This window comes from Camponotus vicinus, unplaced genomic scaffold, assembly GCF_025532165.1.
Source record: "Camponotus vicinus isolate PSW18456_S1 unplaced genomic scaffold, iyCamVici1.0 SCAF_3, whole genome shotgun sequence".
NCBI lineage: Eukaryota > Metazoa > Arthropoda > Insecta > Hymenoptera > Formicidae > Camponotus > Camponotus vicinus.
In genome coordinates this window covers 14,079,055-14,093,579 of record NW_028141967.1, presented here as the reverse complement: position 1 = coordinate 14,093,579, position 14,525 = coordinate 14,079,055, and the positions used below count along the sequence as shown (strand labels likewise).

General features: G+C 29.5%; 1 protein-coding gene across 3 annotated transcripts in view; it reads right to left on the bottom strand.

Moving 5' to 3' along the window:
* Positions 1 to 13,761, bottom strand: part of LOC145969219 (glycogen synthase kinase-3 beta) — a 55,881-nt gene extending 42,120 nt beyond the window's left edge. Inside the window, exon 1 of one of the 3 annotated variants that reach the window (XM_083095155.1) lies at positions 12,033 to 13,761. In XM_083095155.1, coding sequence (XP_082951281.1) covers positions 12,033 to 12,117 — 85 coding nt within the window. In that variant the 5' untranslated portion in view covers positions 12,118 to 13,761. The remainder of the gene's footprint in view (positions 1 to 12,032) is intronic. The other 2 variants (XM_083095157.1, XM_083095161.1) reach the window with 2 other exon arrangements.
* Between the last annotated feature and the right edge of the window lie 764 nt (positions 13,762 to 14,525).

The following is a 14,525-nucleotide window of genomic DNA, read 5'->3' as shown; positions in this document are numbered from 1 at the left end:
GTGCACTTTGAATCATGGATTCTTCTGAGATTTCTGAGATATATTAAAATATTCTATACTTTTTGAAGTTGAAAATAATATATATTTCAAATTTAAATAATTCGATTATTTAGTTCTCTAATAACTTTGATCTTGACATCATATTAAAAAAATGTTAGTATTTTCGAATGTTTTAAATGTATAGTTTCATATGAATTTTTATAATATTTCACCCCAAATGAAGATTATACGTAAAGGAAAGTAAATACTTCTAACTTATACAGAAAATGATGTATTTTATTGTTTTACTTTATTGCATATTATGTGTCAGGAAAAATCTCGAAAAAATTCTAATCTAAACAAAATCCAACTTTAATTTAGAAAACAAAAATTAGCTTGGGTTAGATTAGAATTTTTCTTGAAAAGCAGAGTGCACAGTTGAAGGTAAAGAGAATGAAACAGGATGGGAGGAGGAGATAGAATCACTTTCTCACTTATATGTACATATTTACATATGTACATATTTTGCAATAAAGTAAACCAATATAATACAAGCTTCCTTTTGCATTCAAAAATTTGTAGTCACACGTCAAACGCTGTTTAAGAGACCTGGCAGAAATATATATATATATATATATATATATATATATATATATATATATATATGAAAATCAAAGTGATTGGTGAGATACAATCTTCCCGCAATAATTATCTTTATATATTTATTTTCATGATTTACAATTTTTCGATATCATTATTTTTTATAAGAAATCAATTAAAAAGCAATAAAATATATTAAAACAACACATTTTCGTAGACAACTTTTATTTCTGCGAAAATCTGATATTGATGTGAATCAATATGGGTCAAAAAAATTGTTTAAAAAATTTTCTAATTATTTTCATAACTAGAACTCTTTGGAAAAGTCATTAATATGCTCAGAACTATGCGAGAACTGTTTTAGAATAAACAGAACTGTCGAATTACGTACAGCATATCACCTCTATACTCGAAGATGCTCGTTTTTCAAGTACAAAAATTGTTTAAAAAATTTTCTAATTATTTTCATAACTAGAACTCTTTAGAAAAGTCATTAATATGCTCAGAACTATGCGAGAACTGTTTTAGAATAAACAGAACTACCGAAATACGGCCAGCATATCATCTGTATATATCTATAGATAAGAGGTTTCTTCATTATGTTTTATTTAATATTTTTTAACTTAAAAGGCAGAACTCTTCTTAAAACTCCTGTAGAACTATAAATGTTTTAAATTTGAACAATTATTGATAAGGAAAATATAGGACAAAGTGATATGCTGCGTGAAGTTGGCATATCAGTTTGTCCTAAGGCATTTTCTTTGCTTTAATCACTAGAACTATTTGTTTAAACTATCAAGAACTCTAGAACTATTGTAAATAAAGCCAGAAATCTTAATTATTTATGATTTTCCACAAAATGATACGCTAACTTCACACACACCAAAACTTTCGTTACTGCATTTTAATGAATCTCAGTGTGATCACTTCTAGTCTGGACATCAAGACAGTCGAAAAAATATTATGAATTACAAAGAATTTCTCCATCTCTTTTTTTTCACCCTGTTATGAAATGTCCATGTGATAAAACGATAACTTTGACGTGGTTTTTGATTACACAAAGCAGCGTTTGTCATTGCAATTCACTTTATGACTTATTTTGTGTCGCATAATGGAAAATTTATTCAATTAGATTATTTGTGTATAAATGTAATTTTTGAATAAATTGATATGTATGTAATCTTGTTTTAATAATAATCTCGTTAAAATAATTTAGACTAAACAATCTCGAAAAAATTACAGAATACATACTTATGTACAAAATATTTAAGTAGATAATAATTTCTGCATTATAAATTTCAAAAAAGTGAGAAAAGGAAAGGAGGAAAAGAAAAAAAGATAGAAAATTGATTTCTTTTTTTAAAGTGAAGAATATAATTCTAGCTAAAATGTATTCGTTGGCATGCGATCAGGAAACTGACCATCTACTGACTACGTCATCAACGTTGTAGACTAAATTTAATTTTAAATTTTCAAAAATAGTTAATAATTGAATTAATAATTTTTAAATCGTGTTGAATAGATATTTATAAAAAGTTGTGTACTATATATCTATATGTGTACAGTCATTTACTGATTGTGAATACATAATCTTTCATTTATCTCTAAATGTAGATTTATAAAATGGCTTTGGAAAAAAATAAATAAAAATTATAAAATAATTATAAAATATATATATATATATATATATATATATATATATATATATATATATATATTATATGTATAATTTAGGCAATTTTTGTTTAATAATTTTTATAAATGTTTTTAAATATTATAAAAATTAATATTTTATTACATTTGTGAAAATAAAAAAAAAAAACTAGCTTCTTTTAATTAATTTAAAATTAAATATTAATTTATGGTTAATTTATAATTTATAATTAAATATTATATGTTCAAATTTCTTTTAATTATGTAAAAAACTACAGAAAAGCATATAATAAATATAACAATACACAAATTTATGTAGACATACGAGTCAGAAGAAAATTATAATGTAATCGAAAGTGCAATATAATAATTAGTTATTTGAATATCCACCATATATCTCTATAATTTTTTCATAGTGAGTGATAAAAGATATATAAATACAACTTCATAAAGTTGTTTTTAAAGATAAGCGTTCATAAAGCAGAGATATTTACCACGCTAGTTAAAAAAGGATTATTTATATAAAAAATATAAAAGTATATTATGCAAGTCGCGTGAAGTTAGCCCCCCAATATTAGAAATAATTGATTTTTTTTTCATGATTCGATTACACATTGTTTGCACAGAAATGCACTTCTTTTCGTTTGCACACTCCTAGTAAAAAAGTTATATTATGCATTGAGCTAACAATATTTGAGATAAAATATATATGAATTCCAATATTTTTATATTCGTTTTCTTTAATTTGACTGCATTCTTTATATAACTGTATACTTTTTATTCTTGTCACAATTTTCCTCTTTTATTCTTTATTTTTTATATAACATTCATCCAACATAATATTATATTATACAACACATTATTATCTTATTATTACAAACATACCTCACACACATTTGTAAAGTAATAATAAAAGATAATTAATAAGTAATGTTGATTAATATACTTTATAAAAAATAAAAATAAATATTACATAAAATAAATAAAAAATATAGTAATAAATATTTAATAAAATAAATAAAAAATAAAAAAAATATTAATATATTCTATTTTTATACTTGATACGAATGCTTCAAATATTTATTAAGAAAATATTTATTAATACTTATAAAATATTTATTAAGAAAATACTTTTATAAACTACACAATCTTAAAATACTAACTTTATTTACAAGATTTTTTATATTACGGATTCATCTGCTTTCATTAAAAGCGTAATATAAAAATAGTATGTTTTGATTGAAAAAAGTTCACTTTTCTTTATCTTAATAGCAATATTATTTTTTGAAATTTTCAAACGAATCTGCCCTAATTGAAGAGATATCAAGAAGAAATAAAAATCATTTGAATGAAATCATCAGGCTATTATATCTTGGAATTCGCTCTAATGAGTATCAAAAGCTTGACTTGCATCATATATATTCCACTCGAATTTAACACAGTGATCGATATTAAAGAGCCAAGAGTATCTTTGAAGTAACCGGCATTATTAACTCGGTCGCTCTTATAAGTTTATTTTTAATATTGTAAAGATCGCAATAGAATTTGGAAAATATGTATAATAAATTTTATATATAAAATATAAATATATAATATAAATTTGCATTTATAATGTATCTTAATAATATATTTTTAAATTTCCGCAGTAGCGTACAAACGAAAATAATTTAATATGTTAATAATATAATTGTGTGTAATAATTTTTTTATAACATTTCTTCTATCCTCATATAACGTATTTTTCTAAATACAAGACTCACTGATTTTAATTATGACTTCAAAGTTCAAAGAGAGAGAAGAAACAAGAAAAACAGTATCATTCCAGTATTATTTCAGTAGATCTTCCAATCAGGTCACTTGGAGAAAAATTCATTAGAATGGCAAAAATTTTGAGAAATCAAGATGCATACAAATACGATCATTTTTAGACCACCGCTTGCGGAATGAGCTTGATTCGGGTCAAAATAGTCTGCTGCCGTTGCGAGGATAATCGATCCTTCGCGCAATCGAAGAGGTCGTCTCCGCGCTCCGCCTGGCAACCGCATCAATACGTAATTGGTCGGTCAACCATCAATTCGCGATTATTTTTAAATCGGATTGGTCGGTACTATCGTCGCGAATATTCGTTTGTCATCGAGTAAGAAAGGTGCGAGAAATAACATTTGTTAACCAGGAACAGGAGAGATGAAATGAATGTTTGTTTAAGGCGCGGTTTACGATTATCGCTTGTGTTCGTCACAAGTTTGATCTCAAAGATTCACAAACAACAAGCAATCTACGATTTATTTTGTGATACAATTTAAAATTTGAATACGTGAAACAAATGTTGGAATTTCGATTATATCGGCGAATTTAGGTAAAATAATTTAATAGTGAATCAATAAAACACACTATTTTAATATAATTTTTATTTGGAAAAAAATAATTACGTGAAATAAATAAATAAATATGTGGAAATTAAAACGCATGTACACACAGGAAGCGTGACAAACATTTTGTCCTGAAAAAATAAATTAAAAAAGGATACACTATGATTTACTCAGAGTCAATCATATGTCCGGGCGTCTTTATTTAGGGCGGAGGCCGTTTTAGTGTGACATATAATTGAACGATTGAACAAATAGGAAGATGATAAAAGCCCATTGTCATAGATGAGTATAACTGAGATAACCGTGGCATTAAAGAAATAATAATTTTAATTAAATAATACGTGTAATATTGTAATAATTTATTAATAATTTTTAATGTGTATCATGAAATAATATAAGAGTTTCCCATTTTAAATTTTAAATTCCAAGGAAATATCTAAAAAAAATCGATATTTTATAGGAAACTAAATTTTGTAAGAGATATTGAATATAGGCGGTACAGTTTTTTTCAGACACTTTCGAGATTTGAAAGTTATCTTTATTTCTTTATCTCTAATATATGTATATATGTATAGTATAAAAATGTATATATTTTATAAATGTATAGTTTTATTAAAACAAATAAAGGTAATTCTTAAATTTCAAAAGCATCTTTATTTGGAACAAAAAGTTGTTTTGATTATACGATCTCTCTTCAAATCTTATTTTTATTATTTAATTTATGTTGAAACTTTTCGCAAATCATTATCACTTCCTAGATGTTTCACTGAGTCATTTAAAATAGAATATCATATTTAATAAATAAGCAAATAAGTAAATAAATAAATAAATAAATAAATATATATATATATATATATATATATAGAGAGAGAGAGAGAGAGAGAGAGAGAGAGACATTATTAGATATATTTGGATATTTTATAAATATTTTGAATGCTTAAAGCAATATGATAAAATCGAATGATACTAAAAAATGTTCAATAAATTAGAAAGATTAAACTAAAACACGTGTATTCTTTTTTTCCAAAAATTAATATGGTAGAAAGCACATCTAAATCTTGAACGTAATCAAAAATGTAATCGATCTTCTTTACAAACAGTTGCAAGGAATTTATATTACTTTCCGAAGATCGATAGAGGATATTCAATCAGTCAATAAAATAAAAAATGTGGATTGGTTGACAATTCTAAGGGAAGAATTTTCCATATAAATATAATTCATATTATATAAATATAACTCATTGCTAGTATATTTGTGCAGTGTATGATGTATCATTTTTCAACAGTGTTGTCTGTATTAATAAAAAATTTTTCAACCATTTTCAAAGGAAGCATCAAGATATTTAGAAAGTTATTTATATATGTGATAATATAGAGTATAAATATTTTTCGATGACGTGTAATAATGCGGTCTCTCTATCATGTTAATTCATAAGAACCAAATAATGAAAATAACAAAAAAAAAAAAAAATTTTAAACAGTCACCATTAATGGACAGATTGCAAATTCTGATTATTGATACTTATTATTCTGCTATATTCTATATAGCATTAGAGCACATATTGTCCGATCGGGTCATATTTTTAATACCATCGGAAGGTTACGGACGTGCGCAAGTCGCCAAAGATAGCGACTCGATTGCGTTACTCGTGCCACTATTTTTGACAGAAGCACGTTCTCGCCACTGACAACACGGAAGTACTAACGTTAATTAATTCAATTTAATGTTATCATTATAAGAACTCGATATCTTGACATATTTAATTCAAGAATTCACACTTTATTTTTGCCAGTTTCCATGATAGTCAGAATAAAAATGTTAACAGAAATACTCGGATATAGCACATTTTAAATTTAAAAATATAAATAATGGTTTTTGAAAAATTTTAAGTTGTTTTATATTTTTATAAAATTATTATTATTGTTGTTGTTATAAAATCAAAAGAAAATTTTGAATAGTAATACTTGCAAGTTGTTTATTCTTATTATACGTAATGTAATAACTCATTAAACAGTCGGGTTTACGAAAGCTAAAGTAGAATTCTGAATCATTATTGTCGCCTACTTACGCCTACTGTCATTTACTGTCATTGCTACATGTTCTTAAGCGGTAATATCTCGCAGATAATCTATGGGAATAGTAAATTATATTACATCCATTAAGCAGCCATTTTAGCGCAATCAAATAAAACATGTGTACAAATTTAATGCCTCTTTTTGTTGCTAATTTATTGTCCAATTTTTATTTTATCAACTTAAGTTAACATATATGTAAAAAAAATTAAAAATAAAAAATAAATGAAAAAATTCTCAAATATAAAAAAATAAGGGCACATTTTCTTGGAATTTTTCATTACTATTTGCTCTATTTTCGATTTTACACTCTACTCTTTTTAAAATAATACTGATATGAAGGTAATTAGGACTATAAGTATTAAAATCGATATTGATGAAATGTCGAATGACAAAATCAAACAATGACAGCATTATCTATCGAGATATTTGATTTGTAATTTTTAAATATGATACTGTTATGGCAAGGAGTGTGTGAAGTTAGCACCCCAACATGCAGTTCCGATAGTTGCGATTAAAGTTCTAGTTTCCTTTTAAAGAGCTTATAAGAGTTTTTTATTATTAATAAAAAGAGTTCCGTTGATTAACAGTTCCAAATTTGAATTTGAAAAATGGGGTGCTAACTTCTCATCGAAAATCAAGATCGAATAGTTCTGAATAGCTTAATTGCTTTTTTTTTAGTATTATTTTCATAACTTTTGGAGGACTAACCAGAACTGTTGCGAGAACTATAGGAACTCTTCAAAATAATTTCCCTGCGTACTTAGAAAATTTACGCAACGAGGTCCCTTTAAAGTCGAATAAATTTTTAATTAATCGGATCGCTTTCAATCATTTGGATTATTTTTATAACTTTTGGAATACTAACCAAAACTGTTGCGAGAACTATTGGAATTCTTCAAAATAATTTCCCTCCGTACTTAGAAAATTTACGCAACGAGGCTGTAACTTTTTTATTTTCGAATATAATTTTTTTAAATTGGCAAGAACTTTTAGGAATAAATAAGGGAACATTAAAAATTTGCCAGAACTATTGTACATCAAAATTGAATTTTCAAAAATTTTTTTATTCTTTTTGGTCGACTGATTTTTTTTTAAGTATCAGAAACTCTAGTACCATGCAAAATAAAACAATTGAGCTATTCAGAACTATTCGATCTTGATTTTCGATGAGAAGTTAGCACCCCATTTTTCAAATTTAAATTTGGAACAGTTAATCGACGGAATATTCTCTTTTTATTAATAATAAAGAACTCTTTTTATGGCAAGATAACTGAGAAATAATTTTTTAAAGAATAAAGTAACTAATTATATAAATAACATTAAAGAAATTAATGTTCTATTTATTTTAATTCTCTTACTATGGCTATATAGTTTTAAATTACGATGGTATAATCATTATTTTTAGTGAATTGAAACAAATAAATTTTAATTTATTTGTTAAATTTGAATGAATTAAAACAAAATAAAATAAATCGAAATAAATAAAATAAAATAAAAAAAGGGCAAAATAAAAATTTGGAAATGAAATAAATAGTAACAGAAAATCGTTAAATTTGTATTTAATTTGTATTAAATTTGTATTTAATTATGTTCATTCGATTGTTTCGAAATGGCTGCGCCAGCTTCATATATTTAATCACACACACACACACACGCGCGCGCGCGTGTGTTATATCCTCTTTAGAACATAAATCAATTCGACAGCATTTTAAATGTGTAACAATTATATTTTTTATTGTCCTTATGCAAAACTCACAAAAATTAAAAAAAATATTATTATGCATATTATTACTGTTATTACTATTTTATTAGATTAATAAAAAGAATTTCTATTCCTACATGACTGTTGCACAGATAAAGTAAATAAACTGTTTATCTAATCCTATAATATGTCGATTTTCTGACAAGAGCGATCTAACAGCATACAATAATTTTGAGAGACTTCTTGTAATTATCATAAAAATATGTTATAACATTTGTTAAATTGATATATTAGACTTTATAAATGTGACACATTTTTATCTTTATTAACAAAGAAGTTACATTAAAAAAAAAATAAAAATTTCAATACTACAGAAAAGCTTTCGTATCATATCTATAGTATGCTATTAATGTTAACATAATGTAACTATTTTGTGATTAAACATATTAAAAAATCTTTAGAAAATCGAAATTATTATAACACATTATTAAAAAGATTAAAATTTTTCCATATATTCATAGAAAATTCATATAAAATTATTTAAAAAATTGAAATTATTGTTATGAAAACATTATAAAAAAAATCAAGACTATTTTTATAAAAAACAAATTAAATTGTAAAAAAAATTGTTTTTAAAAAAAAACATAAATCTTGCAAATTTCTTTGTTAAGAAAATCACAACTATTTTTATTATTATTGTAAATAATATAAACAATTTTATTTTTACAGAAAATTATTATTCAAGAAATCTTGATGTCTAATAAATTAAACAAGATATATGTTAATTGTTAGATCTATTCTTCTCTTTAAAAACTATAAGATTTCCATGTATAGTCTAGTATATCGATTGAAAATTATGCAAGCATTATGCAAGTTCAAGGCGGTAACGGTTTATCTTGCACAGTCCAACGCATGTGGATTATACGGCGAGATACACGATTTATCCTGTGCCGTTATATAAACCATCTTTGCTAGTGAGCAAGTACTCATTACAGATTTATTAGATACGACTACAGTCAGGTTGTAGGCCTATAACAATTAAATAATTAATTAGAGAGAAAATTTGCTTTCATATTTTTAGGATCGTTTAACTGTAATTTGCATTCTATTTTTCAATGAATACATTCAATTTTTTGTTAATCAGATTTTTTAAATTAAATTCTGATATTTTTATTATTATATTAATATCTTTCATGGTTACACATTTTTTTGCTGAAATATATTTTTAATTATTATTTACTCTTTATTTATTTTTATTTATCATCTGCCAAATAAAATTCGAGTTAAAAGCATTAATCAGAATTTATTTTAACAAACATTTGTGATGTCAATTCATTTTTACAATTTTAATATGTTTCAATGTTTTTTTAATACTGAATTTCTAATTTTAATATTTTATATTTTTAAACTTATATCGCTGTTTTTTTGTAAAACGTCAATAATAATATAAAGACATTATTGAATCTGAATCTATTTTTCAAGAATTAAATGAACTCATGCTAGCACGCATTGCAGTCTTTATACCTAGTGTAATGCATTGGAGCACACATTACACATAGTGAATGCAGTAATGCAGTATGGATTAACGCGTGCATTAGTACGTACATAAATCAAACGCTTGCTAAAAATATAATGCATATATAATAAGATTGTTATATGTATATATAATAGTCATGATCATCAAATTACATCAATGCAAAAAGCTACCGAATTCTACGTGTATAATTTATAATTAGTTATATGGTATTTGTTAAATAAAATTATTTCCAATATTTTTTATATAATTTATAAACACAAATTTAATAATATAAATTATAAATTATGATATAAATTATAATATAAATTATAAAATATAATATAAATTTATATAATTCTACAAATTTTCGAAACAAAGTTGTTCCTTTATTATGCTGCCACGAGAAATTTTTTGATATTAATTTTCCGCATATATTACTCTTTCATATTAATCGCACATACACATATGCGCGCGCCAATACATATTTGAAATATGTCTCGACATTACACACGTCATCTATCTTAGGTAAATTATTGTCTATACATAAAAAAATTCATTAAAACATTTTAAATATGCAATAATTTTGTGTAGAATTATTATTTATAATTATTCTTTATAATTTATAATATAATTATTTTATAATTATTTTCGTAAGAGATTTCATTGAATCCACATAAATAACATATACAGATTAATGTCCTCTACAATATACAACAGGTAAATTGAAGAATAAATTTTTTAATGCAAAATATTAAATGAAGAATACTGTATAGGAAATCTGGCAATTAATAAAACAGCGAGATGTATCACCAGATGATTAATTATCATTTTAAAACAATATGTAAAGAATAAAGTATTGCAAAAATATGACTATTCTAAAAGAAAAACATTCTGTAATAATATAGAACATACGTTATATAAAAAAGTATGTATAACGATCTCTAAAAAATCTTTCACAATTCTCGTATTTTTGCACTGCACTTGTCACTTCTGACCGCTTTTGGCCAGAAGAGCATGGAAATCGAATGGATAAAGCATTGTGAGATACGTCAAGGAATACAATCGACTCCACCCCCTCATGCTCATGAGATCGATTTCACAACACGGACAAACGACACTCTCATCGAGGATATCAGCAGAAAATATTAACGCCAGGTTATTAGCCCGGTAAGCCGCCAAAATCGAAAACTACAAGGATGGATCTCGAGTATTGCGCACGAAAAAAAAATTCCCTACTATGGGCACTGCGCAGGAAAAAAAAATTCCCTACCATGGGCACTCGCACGCAGACGCACAGCTCTGCATTTGGTGGATGGACCAAAAGAAAGAGAAAAAAGAGAGAAAAATGGAGAGGAAGATGGAATAAATGAGACATAACGAGGTGGGAGAGAGATAGTGAAGGATCTGTTCTTTTCAGCTGCATGTTTTCTTGACACCTTTTTCAAACTTTGTGACACACTAATTACACTATATCTTTCCCTATATATTATACTAGACCACTCTAATATACATATAGGGTTCATATATGGGTCGTATACTGTGTCTCTTGATAAGATAGTGAATGCGTCTTAAATAAAAATAAAATAGTGAGAAATATCAAATGTAATTACAAAAATAAGAAATATGCCAATGACTCGTGGGATACCTGGTGTTACTCAACCTATATATTCTGCCCAATTAGATATGGCTGCCCTTGCATCGCTTTTAGTACTGTTGTTAGCGGTCTAATATAATATATAGAGTGTCTGTGACCTACACTTTTTCTTCAACTTTAAAAAAAAAATTTTCCCTATTGCATCTTGATACACTTAAAACGAGATACGTCCCATTCAATTTAAGAGGAGAAAATTAAAAAAGAAAAATCAGCTGTGGAGAAAACTTTACATTGATATTTAAGCAGCCAGCAGAGGTAGACAGGGAAGTTTATAACAATTAAAGGAATCACTTCAGCTGTTTATTAAGTGCACTTAAAACCAAATACGTCACATCCAGACTAAAATTTAGAGAAAGGAAAATACAGGTATAGCCGGAAAGAAAATTTTACATTACATATTTAAGCAGACAGGAAAGAGGAGTAGAGAGAGAGAGAGAGAGAAAAAAAGAGAGATCATATAGACGTGAGAGGTTATGGTACTTACTGCTGATCTTCATGCCGCCGAGGGGCGGGTTCGCAGGCGGCTTGTTACCCTCGGCGAAGGAGGTGGTTCTCGGTCGTCCGCTCATTCTGAGGCTGTTTCGACCGCCTCCACCTCCGCGCCTTCACCACCACCACCACTACCACCACCACCACCACTACTACTTGAGAAGGGTCGCGCTTTTCTTCCCTCCGCTGCTCGTTGTGCTAGGTTAGAACGGCCGGTAACTCCGGCAATTCTTCCAATTTCCCCTCGGCTCCGTCTGAAGTTAGCCGCGATAGTTGTCGTCGTCGTCCTCTTCTTTCTTCTCTTTGTCGTCGATACCACTTCGCACATCAATGACAGTTGCACACGCGATTATCACATCGCACGCGAGCGCGCGCTCACGCGCGCTCACTTATCTCTCTCTTCCTTTCTCTCTCTCTCTCTCTCTCTCTCGCTTTCTTTACCGTTTTCGTGGTGTCTATTTCACGTTAGGCTACGACGCTCGATTAGATGAGGCGAGAAGGAGGGGGGGGGGGGGAAGAGGGAGAAGGAACGAATGAGGTGACGCACAAGGGGGGGGGCGGGAATGGGAAGAGAAAGGAAAGAGAGAGAGAGAGAGAAAGCACGCACTACTGCGAAACACCACTACTTTCGATGGGACGACACCGCTTCTTTTTCACTTGAGCGGAAGACAATTTTCCGCTTCTGCTCGAGAGAGAGCGCGCGCGCGCGCGCACAGCGACTCCACCGACAAACGATGTCTCTCCGGTCGATTCGCGGACGAGCGTACCTCTTCTCCGTGGAAGAGACACTCCGTCGTCGAGCACCACCCTCTTTTCCTCTTCTTTTTATCTTCTCGACGCACTCTCTCGGCGATCGACGAGATCCAGAGCTTCCCCGATGCAGCAGCAGCAGCAGCAGCAGTTACCGCAAGCGGGTCCGAGAAGCGCGGTTCTGCCAGCCAATAAGCTGCGGCGGAGCGGGGTGGGGAGAGAAGGGAAGAGGAGGAGAGGGAAAGCACTCTCAAGGGGTGCCAATGTCGTGGCAGTGGCTGGTTGACGTTTTCGGGATGGTTCGTACGGCGCGATTTCTATATAACGTGACCGCTTCCTCGCACCTCGGATTTCTCCGTCGTCATCGGCCGTCGACGTATTACGTAGACGGATTTACGGATACTTATTTCTACGCCAACGTCGCTCTCTCTCTCTCTCTCTCTCTCTCTCTCGCTCGCTTCGATACCTTCTCTCTTGTTCGCCTCGCTCTGTCTCTCTCTCTCTCTCTCTTTCCTTTTCACTGTCTTCCTCGTTATGGAGTCTGGTCACTTTACCTATTCAGCGTCACTGACGTTTGACAGATTTCCGTGCTGCTGTATTTTCATCTCGTCCTCACGTTCAACGCCCGTGTTCAATTGCCACTGTCCTTCTATCTTTCTCTCTCTCTCTCTCTCTATCTCTATCTCTCTCGGTCTCACTATCGCTGGTCGCGGGCACCGGACAGACCGACGCAAGGCAGTTCTCGTAGCAGCCCCCCTGGATATATCGCGACGAAGGGCGACGGTACGGGTGCGGAATAACGAGGGCGCGCGTTCGCCGAATGATGATATCTCGAATTGATGCTCCGATGCGATCAGCGACGGCCTTTCTGCCTCGTCGTCAAACAGCAGCAGCAGCACGGTAACACCACACCGACCATTGAATTTTTCCGACGTCTCCTCCTCAGACATTGACCCGTTCGGGCATGATCGGGGGCCAGTCGAGTGTCGGCGGACATTGCCGAGCGTGACGTCAGCGACACCCCGCCCCGCCCCGCTTGTCGAGAAACGGGAGCGGCGTTCTCTATCGAGTGCGTCGACGGAAGCGCCGTAATTGGCGGCTCCCAACGCCATCTTGAATACGTCGCGTACGGATTGTTATCGCGGCGCGCAATTTGAATCTCAAAGTGGAAATCCAGGTCAAATGCCGTGAGAGAAATGAGCTCGTCAGATCAAAATTAGCTTGAGATGGAAATTTGTTATTATAATCTTTCATGCTAAAGATTTATTATACTTCTATACTAAGCTTTTATATTTAAAAATATTGTAATTATCAGATTAAAATAATTATTATTAATTATTATTAATGTTAAATTGTTTAATATTATTATTGTTAGATTTTAATCTGATAATATTTATAATTTATCCGATAATGTGAGTTTCTAGTTATTATTATTATCAGATTTATTCCTTTAACGAATATCTAACTATGAATATCTTGTGTGACATGAAAAGAAAAACCAATTTTTTAATGAACAGTTTTGTTATTGCAATTCGGATCTTAAAAGAAAGAAGATATAGGTTAAATGCTGTAAGAGAAATGAGCTTATGAAATCATTGAAATATGTTATTTTATAATAATCCTTTATAACAAAATAATTATTATCAGATTAAAATAATTAGCGATAATATATTATTTAATATTATTATTAGCAGATTTTAATCTGGTAATATTTATGATTTATGTTATATAATATTAA